This window comes from Falco naumanni, chromosome 9 (assembly GCF_017639655.2).
Source record: "Falco naumanni isolate bFalNau1 chromosome 9, bFalNau1.pat, whole genome shotgun sequence".
NCBI lineage: Eukaryota > Metazoa > Chordata > Aves > Falconiformes > Falconidae > Falco > Falco naumanni.
In genome coordinates this window covers 18,531,810-18,551,640 of record NC_054062.1, presented here as the reverse complement: position 1 = coordinate 18,551,640, position 19,831 = coordinate 18,531,810, and the positions used below count along the sequence as shown (strand labels likewise).

Below are 19,831 nucleotides of genomic sequence, written 5' to 3'. Positions count from 1 at the left end.
CCAGACCTTTGCGGGACAGGGAACAGCTGAGCGGGGTCCAGGTGCTGGCTGCCGACGGCACAGCTCTTCTGTCCTCATTCTTGCCGTGGAGTTCTTACATTGCTCGGCTTCCGAGGGTAAGGGCTGCCTACGGGGTCAGTATGGGGGGTACCGCGTGTCCTACTGGAGGAAAGAAGTGAAAAGCAGAGTAAGGAGGGCTGGTCTAGGAATGGGGTCTGGTACTTTACTATAGTTTTTCTTAGCAGAATAATCTTATTATTTACTTAAATCCACTTATATAACTACATTTTCTAATTCCAAACTATGTGATGTTTAACACTTCAAAAAAATACTAATTTGTAGAGTGCTTTTCTGCTCCTACAGTTGCATATCCCCAGTTGTAAACAAACAAAAATAACAACAAAAAACACACACCAAAAAACCCCAAACCAGCAAAAAAGCCCAACCCACAGTTTTTTAAATGAGCCCTCTAAATAATTCCTGGAGGTGTGTATCTGGTACTTGCGTGCACTGGGAGAGCATCGGGTTTGTGTGGAAAAGCATGCGCTAGGGGAAGAAAGTTCTCAAAGCAAAGCGGGGAGCGCAACGGCCTTCCCTTAGGGCAGCGCGGGGTGCGAAGCCGCCCCGCCCGTGCCGCTATTGCCGCCCCGCCGCTGCCGCCGGGCGGTGAGCGGGCCCGGGCCCCGGCGCCCTCAGCCGCGCTGTGCTGGGCGAGCGGCGCCGGCGGCGCGAGCCTCCCGTGATCCCTCGGGCACCCGGGTGCTCGGGGTGGGGTTTCCCCGCCCGTGCCGCTGCGGAGGGCGGGCGGTGAGGGGGGAGCGGGGGGGGCTGTCGCAGCTGAGCGCAGTTCGAGCGTGACGGAGGCGGCTCGCAAAGCCACCGGGTGCCAGGGGCTGCGCGCCGGGGACCCGCGGAGGGGAGGTAACGCGCGGCGCTGGCCGCTTTCCCCCCGTTTGGGCTGAGGGCATCCCCAGGCTCCGCCGCGGGGGTGCGGGCCCGGCTGGGCAGGCGGGGGGCCGGCGGCGCAGCGGGGTGCGGGCCCCTCCGACTGCCCCGGCCCTCCCGGGCGGCGGCCGCGGGGGCTGCGGGGGCCGGGTGAGCTCCGCGGCGGCGGCCGGGGAGGGGGCCCCGGGGCGGGGAGGGGGGGGGCCGGCCCGTGGGTCTCGCCGGGGCGGGCGGCAGCGAGGCTTTCCCGGCCCCTCCGCAGGGCGCGGGGCGGCGGCCGGGATGGGGGGCGGTGGCAGAAGGCCCCCCAAAGCCCCACTGCCGAGCCGAGGAGCAGATGGAGCAGCGGGGGCACGCTGAGACCCCCCGCCCCCCGGTGTTTTGCCGCTGGTCCGGTTGCCCCGTGCCCCGAGGGTGTGAGCTTTGCTGCGGCCCCCGGGGAGGAACGTGTTCACTGTAATGAACAGATAGCGCCGTGCCGGGTTATTAAAACAACAGACACCCCCCCCGCACACCAGCGCTGCCCCGTGCTTTAACGCTTTAATCAACCTCTTTGCCCCGGCCTTGGGGTGCGGCCGGGGGAAGGTGCAGAACGCGCTGGGGCAGTCGTTCAGGCGTCTCTTGTCTCACGTCCTCGATGAAAACCTTTCTGCAGAAGCCACGAAGACCACTTGATCAAGTCACGATCGAGCAAAGACTGAAGGACACCCCCACCCCGGAACGGTGTCTGTAACATGCCCAGACACTCGCACTTCGTTAAAGAAATTAAGAGTAGTGCCCGTCATTGAGTACGTGCAACGGCAGCTTTCCCTGTAGGGGGTGCGGTGGCCGGAGAACTCAGGCTGGTTGCGCTCCAAATTCATGCACCTGTGAGCAAGTTGCTTTGTCTCTCTCAGTCTTGGTTTCTGCACATGTTAAAGAGGGATGAAGATACCAGCCCCAGTGGCCTGGAGTGGAAAGGGAACAGGGAGGTGGCAGGACCCTGCTTCCGAGTTACCTGGGAAAATGTGAACAGACATTTAAACGTGACCTGGAAATTGTGAAAATGACTTCATGGGGGCTTCTGCTAGTTAACTTCAATTTTATTTTGTGTAGTGGAGATGAGGCATCACCAGGAGACAGGTCCCACACACAACCGCATTTTCCCACTTCCTTCAGAGGGGAGGCTGCGTGTGTGCTGGGGTAGATAACCACATCATCTTCAGTGTGTGCTCCTGAAGATGTCTGGGGTTTTCCAGGAAGGCTCGAAGAGGAATAAGTCTTTGGAATGACTCTTTTGACCTTACCACAGTTCTGCAAAAAAACCCATGGAAAATTCTCACTTTCTAAAGCCCCTTTAGCAAGGGCCCACAGAGCGCCGCCTTGGGAATGCATGCACGTAACGGCTTGTATGTGTTTGCGGGAGTGATGCCATGGAGAAAATTCCCAGGCTTGTCTCTGGGGCTCACAGAGATGCAGCAGGAGGATAAGTGTGAATTGGGGTTAATTCTGTAAAAGCAGCCAGTATGAGGTGATCAGGAACACCTTGGTGTTACGTGCGCTGAGATGAGGGCAGACTGCCTCACGTTCTGACAGCTGAACTGAATGCCAGAGATGTCAAAAAACGATTTTTCCTCTCTCCCTGCAGCCTCTGCTGTAGGTAATCACTGCAACTGACTGGCTTGGAAGGGCGGAATTCTTCCTTTTCTGCAGTATTGGGTGTTTGGGGAAGGACAGAACAGAGTTTTGTTTCCTCAAAAGGGAGGCTTGTCACTGCAGTCTTTCAGTCCTTATTCCTGCTTGTGACACTGAAGTTTGTCCTTCTAAGCCAGCTAGCAGGTGCCTGTGGTTTGAGGCCTGGCTTCATTAGCGACCAGCTGATGCTCTTTAGCTGATGGTTTGCTTCAGCTGCAGGTGACCAGCACCCCTTTTAGCACTGCTGGGAACACCTGCAGGGGAGGCTCTCGGGACAGGGATACCACCAAGTGAAATAACGGAGGTTTATTGTCTTGTAAGAGGAGGTGACAAACCTGATGTCTTTCCTGTCCCACTGGGAGGCTTTTGGACAAAGGCAGGGTGGTACATCTAAGGAATGAAGCAGAGAGATATCTTGCTGATACGCACAAGCAAGCTGCCCGCTGCAAGGGTGGGGAGCACCTGGTCCTTTCCCACCTGATTCTTTGGGAACCATTCACACCTGCTCATGGTTTACATGGATCAGTAGTTGATCCATCTCAGTTGTGCATGTTTCTGGCTGGTGTGAGGTGATGCAGGTCAGGCCCCGAGCCTGGCACCCAGTTGCAGCCTTCCCAGATTGCACAGCCTTGGCAACGGGACAGAGTAACTGCACTGGGGCCCATAGCCTCAAATGGGTAGTTGTCAGCAGGGTATGTGACCAATTTATCTGCATTCTTTCATAATCTCAATGTAATTATATTGTTTACTTATTTATTTTCTTGTGCTGCCATTGGTTTGTCCTGAGACACCAGGTTCCTGCAGATCACGGTGCCCCTTTCCTCAGCCACTCCGCAGAAGGTTTCTTCCCAGCATCTGCACTAGCTGCCTGCTGCTGCGAGCAAGTGCTGAGTGCTTGCAGTGCTGAGGCTCTGCCTCCCTTGGGTGGTCTTGCATGCAGCATCCAGCAAAAGATAAAAAAGATGAGACATTCATGGAGACACTCTTGCTGCTCTAGCTCCAGGCAAAGCCAGCAGCATGAGCACTTCTGTCAGAACAAGTGACACAGTAAGTTTAGTACAAGCTCACAGGTCACAACAGTGGTTTTTATTCCGTAACTTGTGGGTTGTGCAGGACCTAATTTGCTGTATGTTGATTTTGACGGTACCCCATGTGAGCAGTGCTGCAAGATCAAGGTCACTTGATGTACAGGAGCCCTTATTGCATGGGCGAAAAGACCCTGTCAAAACTATCATTTGCTGCAGAGCTCTGTGTGTGTGGATAAACAGGCTGGTTTTGTGGAACGTCTTATGGAAGCTTAATCTTGTTTATCACTTGGAGAACAAAACTGTCAGAAGTTTTGTACTGAAATTTGTGATGTGTGTGTTTTAAGAAGTTAAACGTTTACCTATCATCTTCCTGCTCCCACCAGTAGCTGCCCCTGCCCCAGCCAGGGCAGTGCTGGTGGCTGGGCAGAGGGGATGCCTAGGTTCCCAACAGAGGCGGCCCACTGCCTCCAAACCTAGGCAAGAAGAAAAAAGTAAATTTTACTTCTGGAAAACAGGCTGAGGGCGACTGAAAGAGGGGGCAGCAAAACTGACCTCCTCTCTTCCCTTCCTCCACCTGAAGGTCAGCCGAGCCCCTAGCAGCAGGCTGCCCTCAGCAAGCCGGTGCCAGGTCCTCCCCAGCAGACCGAGCACCGCTGAAGGGAACCACCGAGTTAGAACTGCAGGGACAGGGGGTTGCTTTGCCTTGTTAAGAATACACTTTAATGAATATACAGCATAATCTCTTCTGCTTTCTTTCCTACTCTTAAATAAAAGAGGGATGGTTTGAAAAATGAGCTGCAGATGCCTTTTGTTGCCAGCCAGGTCTCTGAGATGAGAAGGAGTGGTAATTAAAGCAGCTGCCTGGTACTTTTAAGTCCTTCTACTTGTCCCAGTAAAAGGGTGACATTTGCCCCTAAGTAGTGCACGTGATGTCAACTGCTCTGGTAACAGTCTGTGTAGGAACGGGATCTTGTGGTAGCGGTTCGTGCCAGCTGCAAGCCATGTCCCCTTCTCACAGAGACGTGGGCCCACAGTGGTTTCCAGATCCCTTCTCAGGCAGGTGCCTGCCCTGCTGTAGGCATGGCTGTGCAGTTAGACCCGATTCGACATCCAGGTGACTACGGTGGCTGGTGGTGTTGGGTTCACCGTGTTTTCATGTCACAATTTGGTTTTGTCTCATTAGTAAGAATAAGCAAGCTCAGACATTCTACAGATGATGAAAGACATGTTGGGAAGATACTTGTCAAGAAGAGCTTTTCTCCCCCTCTAGTCTCACTCCTCCAAGTAAGGTACACGTTTTTACGCTCGTATTTAGCTTTGCATAAGTTGTCTTCATCTTTTATGTGGCCAAGTGAGAATTGGGGTACAAGAAATAAGAGTTTTGAATGTGTGTGGTTAAAAAAGAAAGATTATTTTTAACTCAGCACTAATGCAGACATTTTGAAATTCCCTTTCTTAATGGCCAGGGAGATAAAATGAAAAGATCCTTCACTCACCAGCCCGTCTCCCAGCAAAACCGGTGTCTAAAGTTCTCGGGCTGCTGCTAATCCTGGGCTAATGCTGATGAGCAGAGTGTGATGATGAAGCTTTCTTTGAATTCCTGGAGAGTCTAGCTGGGCTGAAAGGCAAGGAATTCATCCTACACATTAGTTGATTTAAGCCCAAGATAAACCCAAGTTGTAGAAACATCTTGACTTGTCAATGTTTTGTATGAAAACAACCAGAAATCTGCCCCTCCTCCAACCTGTCACATCTGGTGTCAGGCAGAGGCTTGTCCTCCTTTGGGTGTTGTGTGCTCTGTAATTAGCTCCTGGAAACAGCGTCCTGGGGAGTGGCAGAAGGATGACCTTACCTCTGTGCCATGTGCCAGGGCTTAAAGCTATCAAGGGACACAAGAGCTTCCTTGATGAAGTCATGTTTTGTGTTTACCTCCCTTCACTAAAACAACACTTGGGTTCTGTTAATTCGGCAGTGGCAGTCCGGAGGGGCACTGGGAGGCGTTGGGGGGTGATGCTTGTAAAGCACCGGGTACTGGGCAGAGCACTGCAAGACACGGAGTGTTACTGTGTCTGTAATCCCTGACAGCACTTCCTTCGTCCCCTCTTCATTAGGGACCGGTGCAGGTAACTGAGCTGGACCTGCTGGTGGTGTCTTGCCTTTGCTGATGTGAGGGGTGCAAGATGCGTGGGCTTAAGTGGGCTTCCTCTGACCAGGTGTGTCTGGGGTGGGTGCTAGAGGTTCCCCTGGCAGGGGGAAGGTTGCAGACTGATGCTTTAGTACGAGACAAACCCATCGCTGCAGGGGTCTCACCCACTCTTGAGAAGGTAAGAGCTTGCCCAGAGGAGAAGTTTCTGTTGCTTAAAGTTTGGCTTGTTTCCTGGGGTTTAAAGTTTGTTTTTTTCCTGGGGTTTAAAGTTTTATGCATCCCTGGGCATACGCCTGTGTGTTGATAGGGTCTTCTCACCTATGGAAACATGGGGGGTGTTGGCACCCAGTGTCAAAAACTGGGGAAACCGAGGAAGCCAGACAGCAGCACTGAACGATAAATCTAAGGTTAAACAATAAGACAGAGAGAGGAGCCGCTGCTTGGCTCCTTCCTCTAACTAGGTACGTTCCTTCCTGCAGGAGCTGATGTACAGGGATGTGTCTGAGGGCTGGACTGGGCCAGGTGGCTGGGACCCTGTGGGACACCCTGGGAAGCTCTTTCCCGACCCTCGTTGCCCTGACTCGTGAGGTTTGCCAGATTGCGCTCTCAAACCGTTGGCACCTGGAGCAATGGCAATGGGCCTATATTGGCAATTTCACTAATGAGCATCAGTTCTTCCCAGATGCTTATTAAATATATCATTTGCTACAGAGGCAAGTCTTTCTTGATGAAAAGCCCTCTCCATTTTCTTGGAAAAACAATTGGTTAATGAGCTAGTTATTGAGAAATGCATTTATTTGTCTTTAACTGCATGAAGAAAATCTGCTTCTGCAATGAGAGAGGCAGAGACCCAGTGTGAATCTGGTCACGTTTGCTCTAGTGAGGGCACCCAGTGCTTTTAATCTGGAGAAAAAATAAATATACATGTTTTGAATGGAAAGCCAAGGCCTCTGCCAGACATGCTTGGTCTGAATCTGGGCATGCTTGAAAGCGTCAGTGAAGTCCACCTGCAAAGTGATGGCAGCCTTGCTGATTTCAAAGGGAAAACGAGCGGAAAATTGACTTTGCTGAACAGTTATCCATAAAAATGTCTCCCCAGAAAGCTGTCCTTGGAAAATGTAAGGCATGAAAGAGCCTGTGGTTGAGTGTTGCTGAAGACCCACCACGAGACTGGGCGGCAGCACTGGCCGAGGCAGGGGATGGGTCCCCTACCCCATGCTCTGCAGCAGGGGTGGCTCAGCCCCAGGTGATGGTGGGGCTGGGGGGGACGTGGCTCTGCCCTGTGCTTTGGGAACCCCCAGAGGAGCCCTGCTGGGATCTCCACTGGCTCCCCAAGGGCCCTTTTTCTATCTAACCAAATATAACCAAAGGGCCCTGGTGGGACTCGGCTTTAAGAGAGACGTGCAGTGGTGAGGAGGGTGGATGTCCGGGTGGCCAGGAAAGAGAGGAGGGGAGGCTGGGCAGTCCCTCCCTCCCCTGCGAAGCCTGCTTTCTCCGGTTTTGATAGGAAAGGAGTTGAATACATAGGGAGACTTCCTTTTCTATCGTTCCCTCATTTTCATGCTTTTTTCTTCTATCTGTTTCCCACCCTTCTCCCCAGGGTAAGTGTTCTTTTTGCTGCTCAGACCAAGTGTTTCTGAACTTACATGAGACAACCAGCAAGGACATGATCAGCCACCAGTAAAGAAACCAGCTTTAGGTATTGGATTAATATTCCTCTCCTTTTCTTTTTCTTTTTTGGTTTGTTTGGTTTTTTTTTTTCAGATTTGTCATCATGAGCCTGTTGTTGTTTGAGTCCATCTGCATTTTCCTGCTTTCCCAAGGTATGTTTAAGGTCATCATTTTGCATCGGTGGTGGTTTCTGTCTCGGATGCTTCCCTGTCTCCAGCTAGAGTTCCTCATTCTGAGGAGTGAGAGCCAAATCAGTTCCTCTCCGGGAGTTTTATGGATAAACCTCTGAAATACAGATTCTCACAGGAGACGAGAAAATTATACCTGGAGAAACAGCTTTTCTGAGAATTTAAACCCGACTGATTTGTATGTGAAGTATCTAGTTGATACGTGATAGTGCACAGGAGTCAGGTCCTTGGCGTTTTTTGTGCTTTCTGTGTCCCTGCTAGAAGGAATTTTGTCCCATAGTTACACTGCTGTGTCACCAAATTATTTTTTGTAAATGTGACATCTAGATAGCAAAACTGTTTTTGCTGCTGTAAGATTGAAGCCTGCAAGTCTGTCTTTTTTCTTTTTTCTTTTTTTCTTTTAAAGGCAGGTTTTAGTGTTGATGGTGATTATCTGTTTGATCCCACAGTTTTACTGGTGTTGGGTGTACAAGAAATTCATGCTGACCGGAAGATGATCAGCAAGATCTCAGCTGCTGGCCAGTGTAAGTTTGTTTCTTAACGCAGGTATTTTCTGTTTTCTGAGTTCCTTCTTTATTTGCTTTTCTTCTTTTTCTAATTTAGTTTTTTTGATTTATTGGACCCCATTCAGTCCATAAAGTTCCCAGCACAGCGTTGTGGCTGCTTCTGCCCTAGCCCCGCTTTCCCCCTCACTGGTATTAGCTCTTCTGGGATGCTGACCTACTCTGTTTTTCCCAGATTGGCTATTTTCCAGCTGGCTGGTGTTTCGGTTGGTTCCTTCAGAGCTTGTTTCAAGCAATACTGATTTAAGGAGCTGTGCTTAGTCACAGCCTTGATCAGACCTCCCGTGTGGCTAATTTGTTCAGGCTGTAGAGCCAGCACCAGCCACGATGCTGTGAGCAGGGACGACTGGGCTCTGGCTGGCCACAGCAAACCATGCTCCACAGCAAACCGCAGCTCCCTTGATGTACGTGCAGTCGGTTACTTTACATACTGTATCGTGCATTCTCCTGTGAGATGTTATTTTCGACTGTCTCTCTGCCAAGCGATAAATGACATTTTTTTCCTATGCTGGGCATGCCCTCCAGCCCCATCCTTTAGCACTGTATGTCCAGCTCAGACTTCCCATCCTGGTTTTGGTATTTTGTCATGTCATAAAAATATTTGTCATATTTTTTCAAATCCCCTGTTGTATTTGGATGTTTCTCACTGATGCACATCACCAAGAGCCCTTTGGTGGGCTGCAGCCATCCTGCTTACAAGTCCCTGCAAAAGAGCTGCATTGCTGCAGCTGTGCACCTGCAATGCGGAGATTCCTGCCCCTCACACTGCTGAACTCCATACTGGGCTGGAGGCACAGCAGTTTTCTCTGTGCATGCTTAGGCAGGCAGCCGGAGCCAGTGACGGTGGGTGAGCACCCGGGCTGTTGCATCTCCGCTTTCAGCTGGGCTGGGAGGACGAGGCTGACAAGCCAGGAGGGTGCTGGCAGAGGGGCCGTGCTCCGGCTTGTCCCCAGCGCAGTGCTGCAGGGCAGGGCTGGTTGCCCTATTAGAAGAACCAGTGACCCAGAAGAAAATGCTTTATAACTTTTCATCCCTCATATTCTGGTAGTAGAAAACCCTAATTATAAATTCAGATTTTTCTCCACATCATTCCTGCTAGCAAAAGGTGGTAGTAATGGGGATAGAGAAATGGTTTGGGTCGAAAGGAGTCTTAAAGGTTGGTGTGCTTGCTCCCTCTGTTGGGCTTCTGGATTCAGTTTCCCTTGAAGTTGGTTCTGATAAATGCTGCTGGTGTGTAAAATTTCTGTGTAAATCCTTTGAAAATGTCTCTTCAGAGTCTGCAGGCTACCTTTTTTGAATTATGATTTATTATTGTTTTTGTCAGTGAAATTATGGGCTTCCACTGCAGCATAAGCACCTCAGGAACTTGTACTTTGGAGCAGTCATGTTCGTGTGGGTAGGGGTGATACAGGGACACATCTCTGAAGACAAGATAAAAGGCAGATTTTTGTTTATCTCTTTCTCCTAGTGATGCAGTGCTCTGCTTCCTTAGATGTCCTTTTCCTCTTGGACAGCTCCTACAGCATTGGCAAAGGAAGCTTTGAAAGGTCTAAGCACTTCGTAGGCAAGCTCTGTGATGCCTTGGACATCTGTCCAGACAGGGTGAGGTCAGAAATGTCTCATTTTAGTTTTTAAGTGGCTTGGCAATGTGTGGAAAGGTCAGTGATAATGTGCTGAGTGAAACTGCAAAATTCAACCTGCCGTGGGGTCAGAGGATTTATTCGGAAAGGTGCAGTGGAGGTTTGTGAAGCAGTGGTATTGGAGGACACTTCTTGATTCCTCGCAGGTTTTAAGGAGTTCCATGTGGACTTGAGAAAAGACATACTTTTTCAGGTTAAAGATTGTGATTTGGGGTGGTTTTTTTACTGATTTTTATTTTGGTTTGGATGCTTTTGATCTTTTTGTTGTTTTTCCCTGGAAAGTTGCAGAATTAGTCTCTGGGAAGTCAATCACCTTACACACAGATGTAAATGATAGCAGTAAGCTTGCTGTGCTCCTCCTAGAAGGTCTCTGTTCCAAAATAAGCCAAAAGGGCAGAAGGGAAAGAGTTCATTGCAAGGCACCAGCTGCATACTGCAGTGTCTAAGGATCTGCATGCTGCCGTAGGTCTCCCAGATATGATCACCATGCTGCCCACCTGCTTGTGTTCAGTGCACTTAATGCTGGTGCTCACCAGAGAGAAGAACATAGAACTGGCCAGCTGGGATTGCCAGCTGAAGTCCAGGCAGCTGGTGTCTACAGATACCTGGTACAGAACATGTTAGAATGACAGAACAGGTGTGGATATGCCGAGTTTTTTCTTACCCACTCCTGTTCTGGACCTTGGCTCAAGTCAGCATCTGATTTTGGGTGCCATGCGTCTGCAAGGAGCGATGGGAGCTGTGCTGCTGGAGCCACTGTCTGGGCTCCCTCAGGTCTTACCCACTCCTGGAGCCACCCTTGAGGCACCTCTGGGCCTGCATGACACATCCCAGGGTTTCTCTCAGGGGATTTCAAGCCAGACCCAGCTGTGCATCCAGTCCTACATCATGCTGTCCTAGCCAGGGGCTTTGGAGCAGGCTGGGGTAGTTGCTGTGCTTGATTCCCTATCAGATCATTTCCAAATAAATGTCAGGTCTTTGGGAAGGTTGTGGCAGGGATGCAAGGTCTCTGTGTAGCAGGAAGAGGAACCTGAGGCAGGACAGAGTGTGGGTCTGGGCTTGCTGTGACTTTGAGGACCCCTAGTCCATGTCCGATTCTCCAGAGAGGTCTGGGAGCAAAGGAACAGAGGCAGGTCTTGTGTTTGCTCCTGGTTCCCACAGCAGGGATGTTTAGACTTGTATCCAGAAACCTCCTCCAGACCGACTACCACCATTGTTCCAGGTCCTAAAATGGAAAGCTGCTGCTCTGCCCCTGTTGCAGGGTCCTGTGGAAGCTGAAATTGCCATCCCCTTCCTGCATTTTCTCACCTAAGAAATCTTTCCCCCTGCAGCTCTGAGCTTAGGCGCAGCACAGGAAGCTTTCTGCAGCTTGGGCAGTGATGGTAAGGAGTCACAGCGCATGTGTGAGGCTTTGAGAGGTGCTAGGTGGCTCAGGGTAAACGAGCATTGCGTTTTGTGCCTCAAACTGAATTGACTGAAAGTAGAGGCTTCCATCTAGGAACCAACTGCAAAGTAGGCTTAAGCAAAAGAATTTGTCCATTCAATGCTTGCAGATTGGATGGGTCAGTTTTTTTCAAAATACCATTCTTCTCCTTGTCTTTCTCTTAATCCTCATGCACACTGGACTGGAAATCAGTTGCCTTTTCACCTTTGAAGTCATCACATTCCATAAAACTTCTTATAAGGCTTCAGTGAAATATTCTGGATGTGTTGCCCAATACAAACAACTCAGTCTGCATTTTCAACTATGGAAAATGGTTTTAGAGGAGATAGTGGAAAAATAATTGATTTGTGTTGCCTGTTGTGCTCAATGCCAGAGGGAGCTGATTTTAGTAATGGAAAGATTGCCGGCACGATGTGTAAATGGCTTGGTATAAAAGGTTTTTATATTTATAAGCTTATGGTCCTTGAGGCTACTAGCTGCTCTGAATGGATAAATATAGGTCTTGAGCTGCCTGTAACTGCAGCAGAGGCTCCTGTTGTTTGCAGATGAATTATTTTTGCCTTGTTTGTGGTCGGTGTAGGTAATGATGTGGTCTGTGCTCTTTCTGGATGTTCATTTAGAGTGCCAGTGGCTCAATGTGGAAAACGGTTTGTCTCAGTATAATTTAGTCTTCCCAAATCTGTAAACTGATCAAACAAGTAAAACTGTCTCATAGACACCTTTCATAATCTTTAACCTTTTCTTTTAGGTCCACGTGGGAGTGATACAGTTCAGCTCAATTCCCCACCTTGAATTCCCACTGGATTTGTATCTAACCAAACAAGAAGTGAAAGAGAGTATCAAGAGGATTATGTTCAGGTCAGCTTATTTTACAGCTTTTCTCTTTTTCTGGGTTATGTATGATACCTGGACCGAGAGTTTTTTTGAGGTCCAGACATCTCTGCCTCTGCCATGCATACACCAACATGACGCCCCTGGGGAGAGCAGTGGATAAACACTGTGATCCATAATTCACAGTCTGCTAAAAATGCACAGCCTTGTCTGTCTTTGTCATTGAAGGCTGATAGAGGAGAAAGTTTTCAGTGTCCCACTATAACGTGGCAAATAAGGAGGAGCTTTCCATGACCCTCCTGGCAAGTTTTTCTGGCTGTTTGTGCGAGGCAGTGGGTTATGTCCTTCCAGGGAAGAGCAAGTGTGGCATTTCCACCTGGCTGAGCAAAGGCAGGACAGGGTGCATCTTCATTTTTTGGTGGTTACGATTTCCTTTGTTCTGCCTTTGAGTTAGTGACAAATTGCTGGGCCCTAGGTACCTGTGCATGCGTGTCTGCTGAATTCAAGAGGATCAGGTTTTCAGACAGAAACGTTTTTTCTTCCTGAATGTTAAGACTTGGATGTATTCCCATGACCTCAGGAAATGGAGCCAGAAAACAAAAGCAGCACTGTCCTTAGAAACTCTCAAAATCCAAACTTTTCATCTCTGAGAAATACGTTTGGACCTACAAAGGATCTAAGAACCACCCCAAAATAACACTTGTTTTGATGATAGATGAGGTACTGATACGGCCTGCGGGTGTCTGCTCTTTCTTCAGCTGATGTGTGTTAGGGCTAAAGGTTAGATTGACATTTCTCACGGGTGTCTGCTGCTCTCCACATGATGCACATATTGCAAGCAAATGTGATCACTTTCAGCTTTTTCAAGCAAGATCGATTGGCTGGGGTTTATTGTATTGCTTCCGGCCAGTTAATCAAATCAAGAAAACCTCTCACATAAAATTACTGGAAAATCTTACAGGAAAACAAGATACACTTCTCTTTGGCTGTCGCTTGAATATCTGTGAGAGCAGAGAAAGCAAAGCAGTGTTTGGTGTCTGGCACTGAAATTCCTTGATGACAACACACGGATGCTGACAGATCAAACGGAAATAATGACCTCGTGCTTGGATATTTCATCTAGTTTAGATGAAAAACTGACATTTAAAGGTCGATAATAGTTATGTATGGATTCCAGTTGGCTTCCAAAAAAACCAGGTGTTTGATGTCCCGGTTGAGAGGCTTCTTGATGTACTTCTGATGAGCCTTTGGCCAGCGAGGCATTTCCTGATTTCAGCCCTGTGCTTTGGGCATAGAGCTGGGAGCACTGGGAAGGAGGCAGCACTGGACTGAAGTGAAGCTTTTGTGATTTATTCGGAGACTGCCGGTCTCTCTCTGTGAATCCCATCCAAGTAGCTTTTGAATTCATGGGCCAATTTCAACGAAATCTGGCAGTAATCTCGGAAGTTAAGTTTCTTACGGATTTCTCTCATATGAGTCAATGGCTGGTTACAGGAGAGAAACCTTCTTAGTGCTGTTTCTGAGAAAAGGCAGCAGGTAAAGTCCAGATCTCCTTCGGTTTCAGAAGACTCTTACTGGAGTACTGCCCTAAACACACACCCACTGCGTCGAAATCCAGTGAACCTCCAAATGCAGATCGATAAGAAACTGAATTTAATGAGGTTTGGTGCAGAGACTCTTTATTCCTTTTTTTCTAATCCTCGGGCCTCACATGGGCACAGCTTACAGAGTTCATCAAGATTTAGTCATCAGACTGACTGTGCACAATTTATTTTCCCTGACGCACAAGCACTTTTCACTGGAGTGTTTGACAGCTGCTGACATCTGGTCAGGAGAAGTCAGATTTGGACATGCTGTGAACATGCAGTCGTCGGGTGTGCTTTGAAATGGTGGAGTGCAGAGGAGGCAGTACCGACAGAAAGAAGTTCAAAGCAAAAAGGCCCGGCAGGTATCGAATTAGAAAGTTTCTGTGGAGGTCAGAGGGTAGATGGAAAATAATAAACCTAGGCATGATCAAATGCTTTTCAAGAACAAGCAAATTGGATGTCAGGTGCTAAAGTAAATGATGGATGTTCAGAAAGCGAATGGGGTGTGTTTGTGTCAGCACAGCTGATGGAGAATGTGATGCCTCCAAGGAAGGACTAACACTTGTCGTTTGGTTCCCCTTGCTTGCTCTGGATGACAATAAAAGCAGCTGTAAAAGGCAGTCATGGGAAGTGATTTATACCACAACTCCTTGGATGGAGTTAGAAGACAGCTGGGAAAGTCTCCTCCAATCTAGTGGCTTCATTATCAACAGGTCTGGAGTGTGTTCCCAGTGAGCTGGGCCCTCTCTGTTATCAAATGTCCAGTTGGGGCCGGCACATTACAGACCTCTCACGTTGTGCAGATGGCTAACTATCGAGAAAGCAAGAGGGAGACTCATGTCCATGCAGGATTTACCCCTTTGATATAAGCAAATGTTTAATCCTCCAAAACCAAAAAGAGAGAATGTGTTGTAGGCAAGGATCAAAGCTAGTGACAGTAACTGAAGAACTTGCAGCGTAGGTTGCCCTTGTTTTTTTTACAGGGGGAGAAAGGATTTGCCCAGTGTGGTGTGATGTAGCAGGGTCTTAGCCTGGTGACAACTGGGTGGGGAACGTGGGTGGTTGATGTGAAGCTCAAATGGGTTGCATCGGGTGGCTGGCAGCAGGGGCTGAGGTGCCTGGGTAGCCTGAGTCTCCGGGTGCAGGGGTGGGTGTGGAGTTGGGGCAGCTGGGGCTGATTTCACCCAGCCACCTTGGGATCCAGCTGCACAGTCCAACAGACCTCCTCTCCAAGGTCTCCGTTAGGTTACCCATGGCTTTTACTTACATAAAACTTCAGTGTTTGGCTCAGAATGTAATCATTCCTGTCTCAGCCCGACAGAGATCATAATTTTATCTATAATTTTGATGACATTTCATGATTCCTAGAACGTGGAGCCTAGCCTTGAGTAGGCATCTCTAATAGTCACTTAAAGTTATGTCTTGAAAACAGAGGAGGACAGTCCCTGCCCCACGGAGCTCACCAGCAAGAAGTAACAACTAGAGTGAATGTGGTTGTTTCTGTGGGCTGCACACCTTGTCCTTTCCCTCCTAGACCTCTGTGTATGTATAGCACTCCCCTTTTTATTCCTTTCTGCTTTTTTTTCAGCACCCTTTGTGATGAGGGGCTCCTTCCCAGTTCACATCCCATATGCCATCGCCAAAGAGACCCTAGTGCTGTGCAGACACTGGCCATAACCCTCCCTGCCTGCAGTGAGCATCTCTTCTCTTGGGTGCACGCTGCTGCCAGAGGGACCTCTCTGTTCCCTCCCAGGGGCTTTTTGCTGGTGTGCAGCATACCTCTCAGACAGACGCGCTGGTGTAGATGGGCTCAGCAGGGCAATCAGGCTCTTAGGTTAAGGAGGCTCCCAGCAATTCTTATTCTTTATTAATCTCACAAGAAATGAGTCTCAGGATTTCTAAAGCATCTTTGACTAAAGCTGTTCCCTGGCAAGCTTAACTTTTTTTTTTCTACTAATACTGCATTCAAGGTTGCTTTCCTTGGGAGTTACTGCACGGCTGCAGGGCTTGATGTTTGCTGGTCCATAACACTTAGCAACAAACCATTTACCTGCTGATTTATGTCACGTGTCACCACTGGAATGTGCCCCCTTTGGCACCTGAGTCCTGGTGTGGGTTTAGCACTTTGCTGCTGAGAGGATTGCTGAGTATTGCACTAACCGCTTTCTACCTCTGAAACATTTCCTTCTCCAGGGCAGAATTTGAGGGCAGTCAAAATATGGAGGTAGCTGGTTCCTTGCACCACCAGAAACTGCTTTTGTGGGGCCAGGGAAGGGAATAGATATTTTGTGGGCAAGGACCTGGGATCAGTGGTCAAACCTGCCTCTGTCATCTTTGGTCCAAGATGACGCTTAGTTTTCATTCCTTCAGAGGTGACTTGCAGATCCCTCCATCCTGCTCTCCAGGCCCGCGTCTCTTCAGGACCACCCCATCAGTCAGCTCTGCAGAGCAGATTTCCAGACAGGATCACCTGACGCTTCTGCAAGTCTGTCCCTTCATCTCTCAATATCCTGTTCATTTGTAACCAAAGGATGGCAGGACTATCTTCATCCCACTTTTTGAGTTATGTGTACTGGAAGAAGTTGTTGATGGGAGAGACCCCCAGGCAAGCTCCGTGATAGCCTAGACCCCAGCCCCGAGGGCTCCCAGGCTCTGCCAGTGCTTCAGGACACAACTGCAGTGCAGGCCCTATGAGGAATAAGGCAGCTTTGGGCATCTGAGCCACAAACAAGCTGAAGTGAATAACCTGGGCCACGTTTTAAATGGCCTTGTGCTTCTTTCAGGTGATCCCATCTCCAAAAGGAGCAGTGACAGGTACAGCTTAGGTGAATGTCAGTGGCTGATGCACCTTCTCTGCCATACTGGTGCTGCTGGCAAACAGCCTAGCAGATGAGAGTGTTGCTTTTAACTGTGTTCAGCATGGTTTTAGACAACTGAAGCATCAGGTGGCTTTTCTTAATGTTTACTTTCCTCATGTAAAAGGTGCTGGTGAAGCCCTGAAGGAAGCATGCCTTGCGTTCAGTCCTTCTGAGTTTGCAGGGATACACTAGGAAGCTTTCACCATTTGTCTTTCAAGGAGCTTTACTACAGGACAGACAAATGACTTTTTGTAGAAAAGCAAATTAACCTGAAGGTCAACCAGAGAGGAAAAAGGCAAGGACCCCCTGCACACTGTGGGACTGCAGCCTGTCAGTGACAAGCTGGGACGCGTAGCTCTGTGCCTTAGCTCTTGGCCTAAGAACAGCAGAAGGACCTGTGGAGGGAGAGGGATGGTACGTGACAAGAATTTATAGTGTGTTTATGTGTCCAGAGAAAGGAAATCACTTTGAAATGCTGGTCATTGTTCGTTTTGCCCATTTGTACTGTGTTTCTGTCTGGAGTACGAGAGGTTGTTGTAAAACAGCTTTTCCACACAACTCTTAAAGAAGTGACTGCAGTTTCCAGGTGGAAAAACAGAAGCAGTTGAGCTGGAAATAAAACTCAAATACTCTGCTCCAATGTGCACCAGGAGTCTTCCGGAGACTACTCTGGGTTGGAGAGGAGGGAGGCAGGAGGGAGCAGATGGGATCTGTGGATAGGAAGGTGACGAGAATGACAGGATTAGGTATCTCTGTAGATGTATGGTGTGACAACAGGCAGAAATATGCTAAGTTCCCCATTACCAGAGGGTGGAAATTTGAAAATCAAATGGTAAATTCAGTAGCAGGAGAAGAGCTTTCATTTCGGCTTTTCTGATTTTATATCCCTTCTTTCTAGAGGTGGGAGCACAGAGACAGGTTGGGCTCTGAAGTACATTCTCCACAAGGGATTCCCTGGTGGCAGAAACTCCAGTGTCCCCAAAGTCCTGATCATCATTTCGGATGGGAAGTCCCAGGGCAGTACCGTGATGCCTGCAAAGCAGGTGAAGGAGAGACACATCACGGTTTTTGCAGTGGGAATAAAACTTCCAAGGTAGGAAACTTTCTACGTAGTGGGAAATAGAAGCCCAGCTACCCAAATAGCAAGTCCTACTGAGCGAGGGATGATTTTGTGCTAGATATGAGTTTTGGAAAGAGGCAAGGGGAATTTGTGGGCTAATGCAGGCATGGAGGAAACACTAATTCGGTGGCTGGTGTAGAAGGGCCAGAGCTGAAGGAAGCTCTTCCACTGGGGAGCTGTGCTGCTGCCTCAGAGTGAACACACCACGATCTTGAAAACTGTTTGAAGGGTGTTACGGTTTTGTATCAGCTCTCTATTTGCTGCACAGGGTTTGTTTTGATACTCAATTCTTTGGGGATGACTAAGCGGTTGAACGCCCTCAACCCTTGCTCGGCAGGTGGAAGGAGCTGCACGTGCTGGGTAGCGAGCCCATGGAGCAGCACATGCTCTTTGCTGGAGATGCCAATGATGCTGCCAACGGCCTGTACAGCACCCTCACTGGCTCTGTCTGCAGTGCCACTGCTCCAGGTAACCCCTGTCCTGGCTCCGCTTCCGTGCCCACGCTTTGAGCTTGGACCGTGTCACTGAGTGAGAAAGACGAGGCAGTGTCAGAAAGCGTACAGGGGAATCGGCAGGTGTAGCACTTCAAGGTAACCCGTTCCTGGTGCCCAGACTGGAGGGATGGCATGCTTGCCACCTCTGCCATACCTGCGAGCTGCAGGATCCTAAATTTTTCAGTGTCTCAGTTCACCTCTGAAAATGTGAATATTGGCCCTTGCAACATCATGGGGGTAGAGGGGTAAACAATGTTGTGTTAAATCTTCTAATGAACTTGGCTGTGTATTAAGAAGAGGCCACCAAGGGCTTGCAAGAGATAGAAGAAATAGAACTATAGTTGTCCAGAGGTAGAAGAAAATCAAATGCATAAATGATGAAGGCACCAGAGGGGCTGAAAAATAGTCATTGAACCCTGAACTCAGCAGTGTGAGGTTTATAGCAAAGCAAAGGAGGCTGAATAGTGAGTACCCCAGACAGCGGGGTAGGCTGGTGAGCTTGCTGACAGAAAATTTCTCTTCGGGGTCTCATGGAGGCTCTTGAAGCATTGCCTGCTCTGCCCTTGGGAGGTAGGTAAGTAAGACTAACCCGTTTCAGAATGGCGCTACGCTCCCACACAGACTTTGTATTTTCAGGCAGCTGATCCTAGTTTGCATTTGTTCTTTGCGACAGGCTGCAAGGTTGAATCCCACCCTTGTGAACGCAGGACCCTAGAGACCGTGAAAGAGCTGGCTGGAAACTACGTGTGTTGGAAAGGCTCAAAGCAGCCAGATGCAGTGCAGGCTTTGCTGTGCCCTTTCGACAGGTGAGATGGACACCCACGTCTCTAAAAGTGAGCAGGGCTGAGAGAAGGGAGATATACAATAATGAGGCTTTTATGTGACCTTGACTGTTTGTTGGGATAAAGATCCATTAGAAGATTAATGCAAACATGGTCTCTAGACCTAGGAAGAGGCTTCCCTGCTCTGACCATTGGCTGATGTGAGAAGCAGAGGGTAAGAGCAGGAGCTGAAACAAAGAAGCAGAAGATGATTAGCCCAGGAGCACCATATATAATAAAAATGGAACTGGGCTTAGTTTCCTACTTGCTGAACCAAGGTGCTTTGGAGTTTATACACCTCTGTACCAACTCTGCTGCAGAGGGTTTCTAGGTCTGGCTCCCTGTGTTGGTGCTAGTTCTGTTTTTGTCTACTCCGGCTTTCTTCCTTTCAGAGAAGCCCCTTTTGCTTTGCTTGGCTTCCCTGGGGGGCTTGGGAAGGACTTTTCTATGGAGAGGCTCCAGTCACTGGCAGAAAATCGCCCCCCCCCCCCCCCCCCCCCCCCCAGTCACAGTGCGGTGAGTTGCGTGAGGGAAATGTCGTCTTGCTCTGGGAGAGGAGGCTGGAGCTGAAATCCAATAAAGCATGTCAGATCTTTCAAGTAATATTGTCACCGCTGTCAGTACAGCGGGAAAAATGCCTTAAAAATGAGCTGTGAAGGGAAAGGCGGCTTGTGCTCTTTGCTGATAAAAATAGCTGAGTGAAAGTGGTAGTGTACAGAAATCGGTTGGGGGAATTGTTTTTCCTTTGAAGGGATGCTTCCTGTGTTTGTTTTGATACTAGGCAGAGTAATGTTTGAAAAGCACCCCAGATCTGAACTGTGC

General features: G+C 49.0%; 1 protein-coding gene across 1 annotated transcript in view; it reads left to right on the top strand.

The window, feature by feature from the left end:
* Positions 1-855: 855 nt before the first annotated feature.
* The window catches only part of VWA2 (von Willebrand factor A domain containing 2), a 29,279-nt gene continuing 10,303 nt past the window's right edge, over positions 856-19,831 (top strand). The window contains exons 1-9 of the mRNA XM_040606828.1: positions 856-921; positions 7,558-7,616; positions 8,102-8,176; positions 9,684-9,817; positions 12,048-12,157; positions 17,473-17,667; positions 18,032-18,162; positions 18,862-18,994; positions 19,402-19,525. Of these exons, the coding sequence (XP_040462762.1) occupies positions 7,568-7,616; positions 8,102-8,176; positions 9,684-9,817; positions 12,048-12,157; positions 17,473-17,667; positions 18,032-18,162; positions 18,862-18,994; positions 19,402-19,525 (951 nt within the window). The 5' untranslated portion in view covers positions 856-921; positions 7,558-7,567. The remainder of the gene's footprint in view (positions 922-7,557; positions 7,617-8,101; positions 8,177-9,683; positions 9,818-12,047; positions 12,158-17,472; positions 17,668-18,031; positions 18,163-18,861; positions 18,995-19,401; positions 19,526-19,831) is intronic.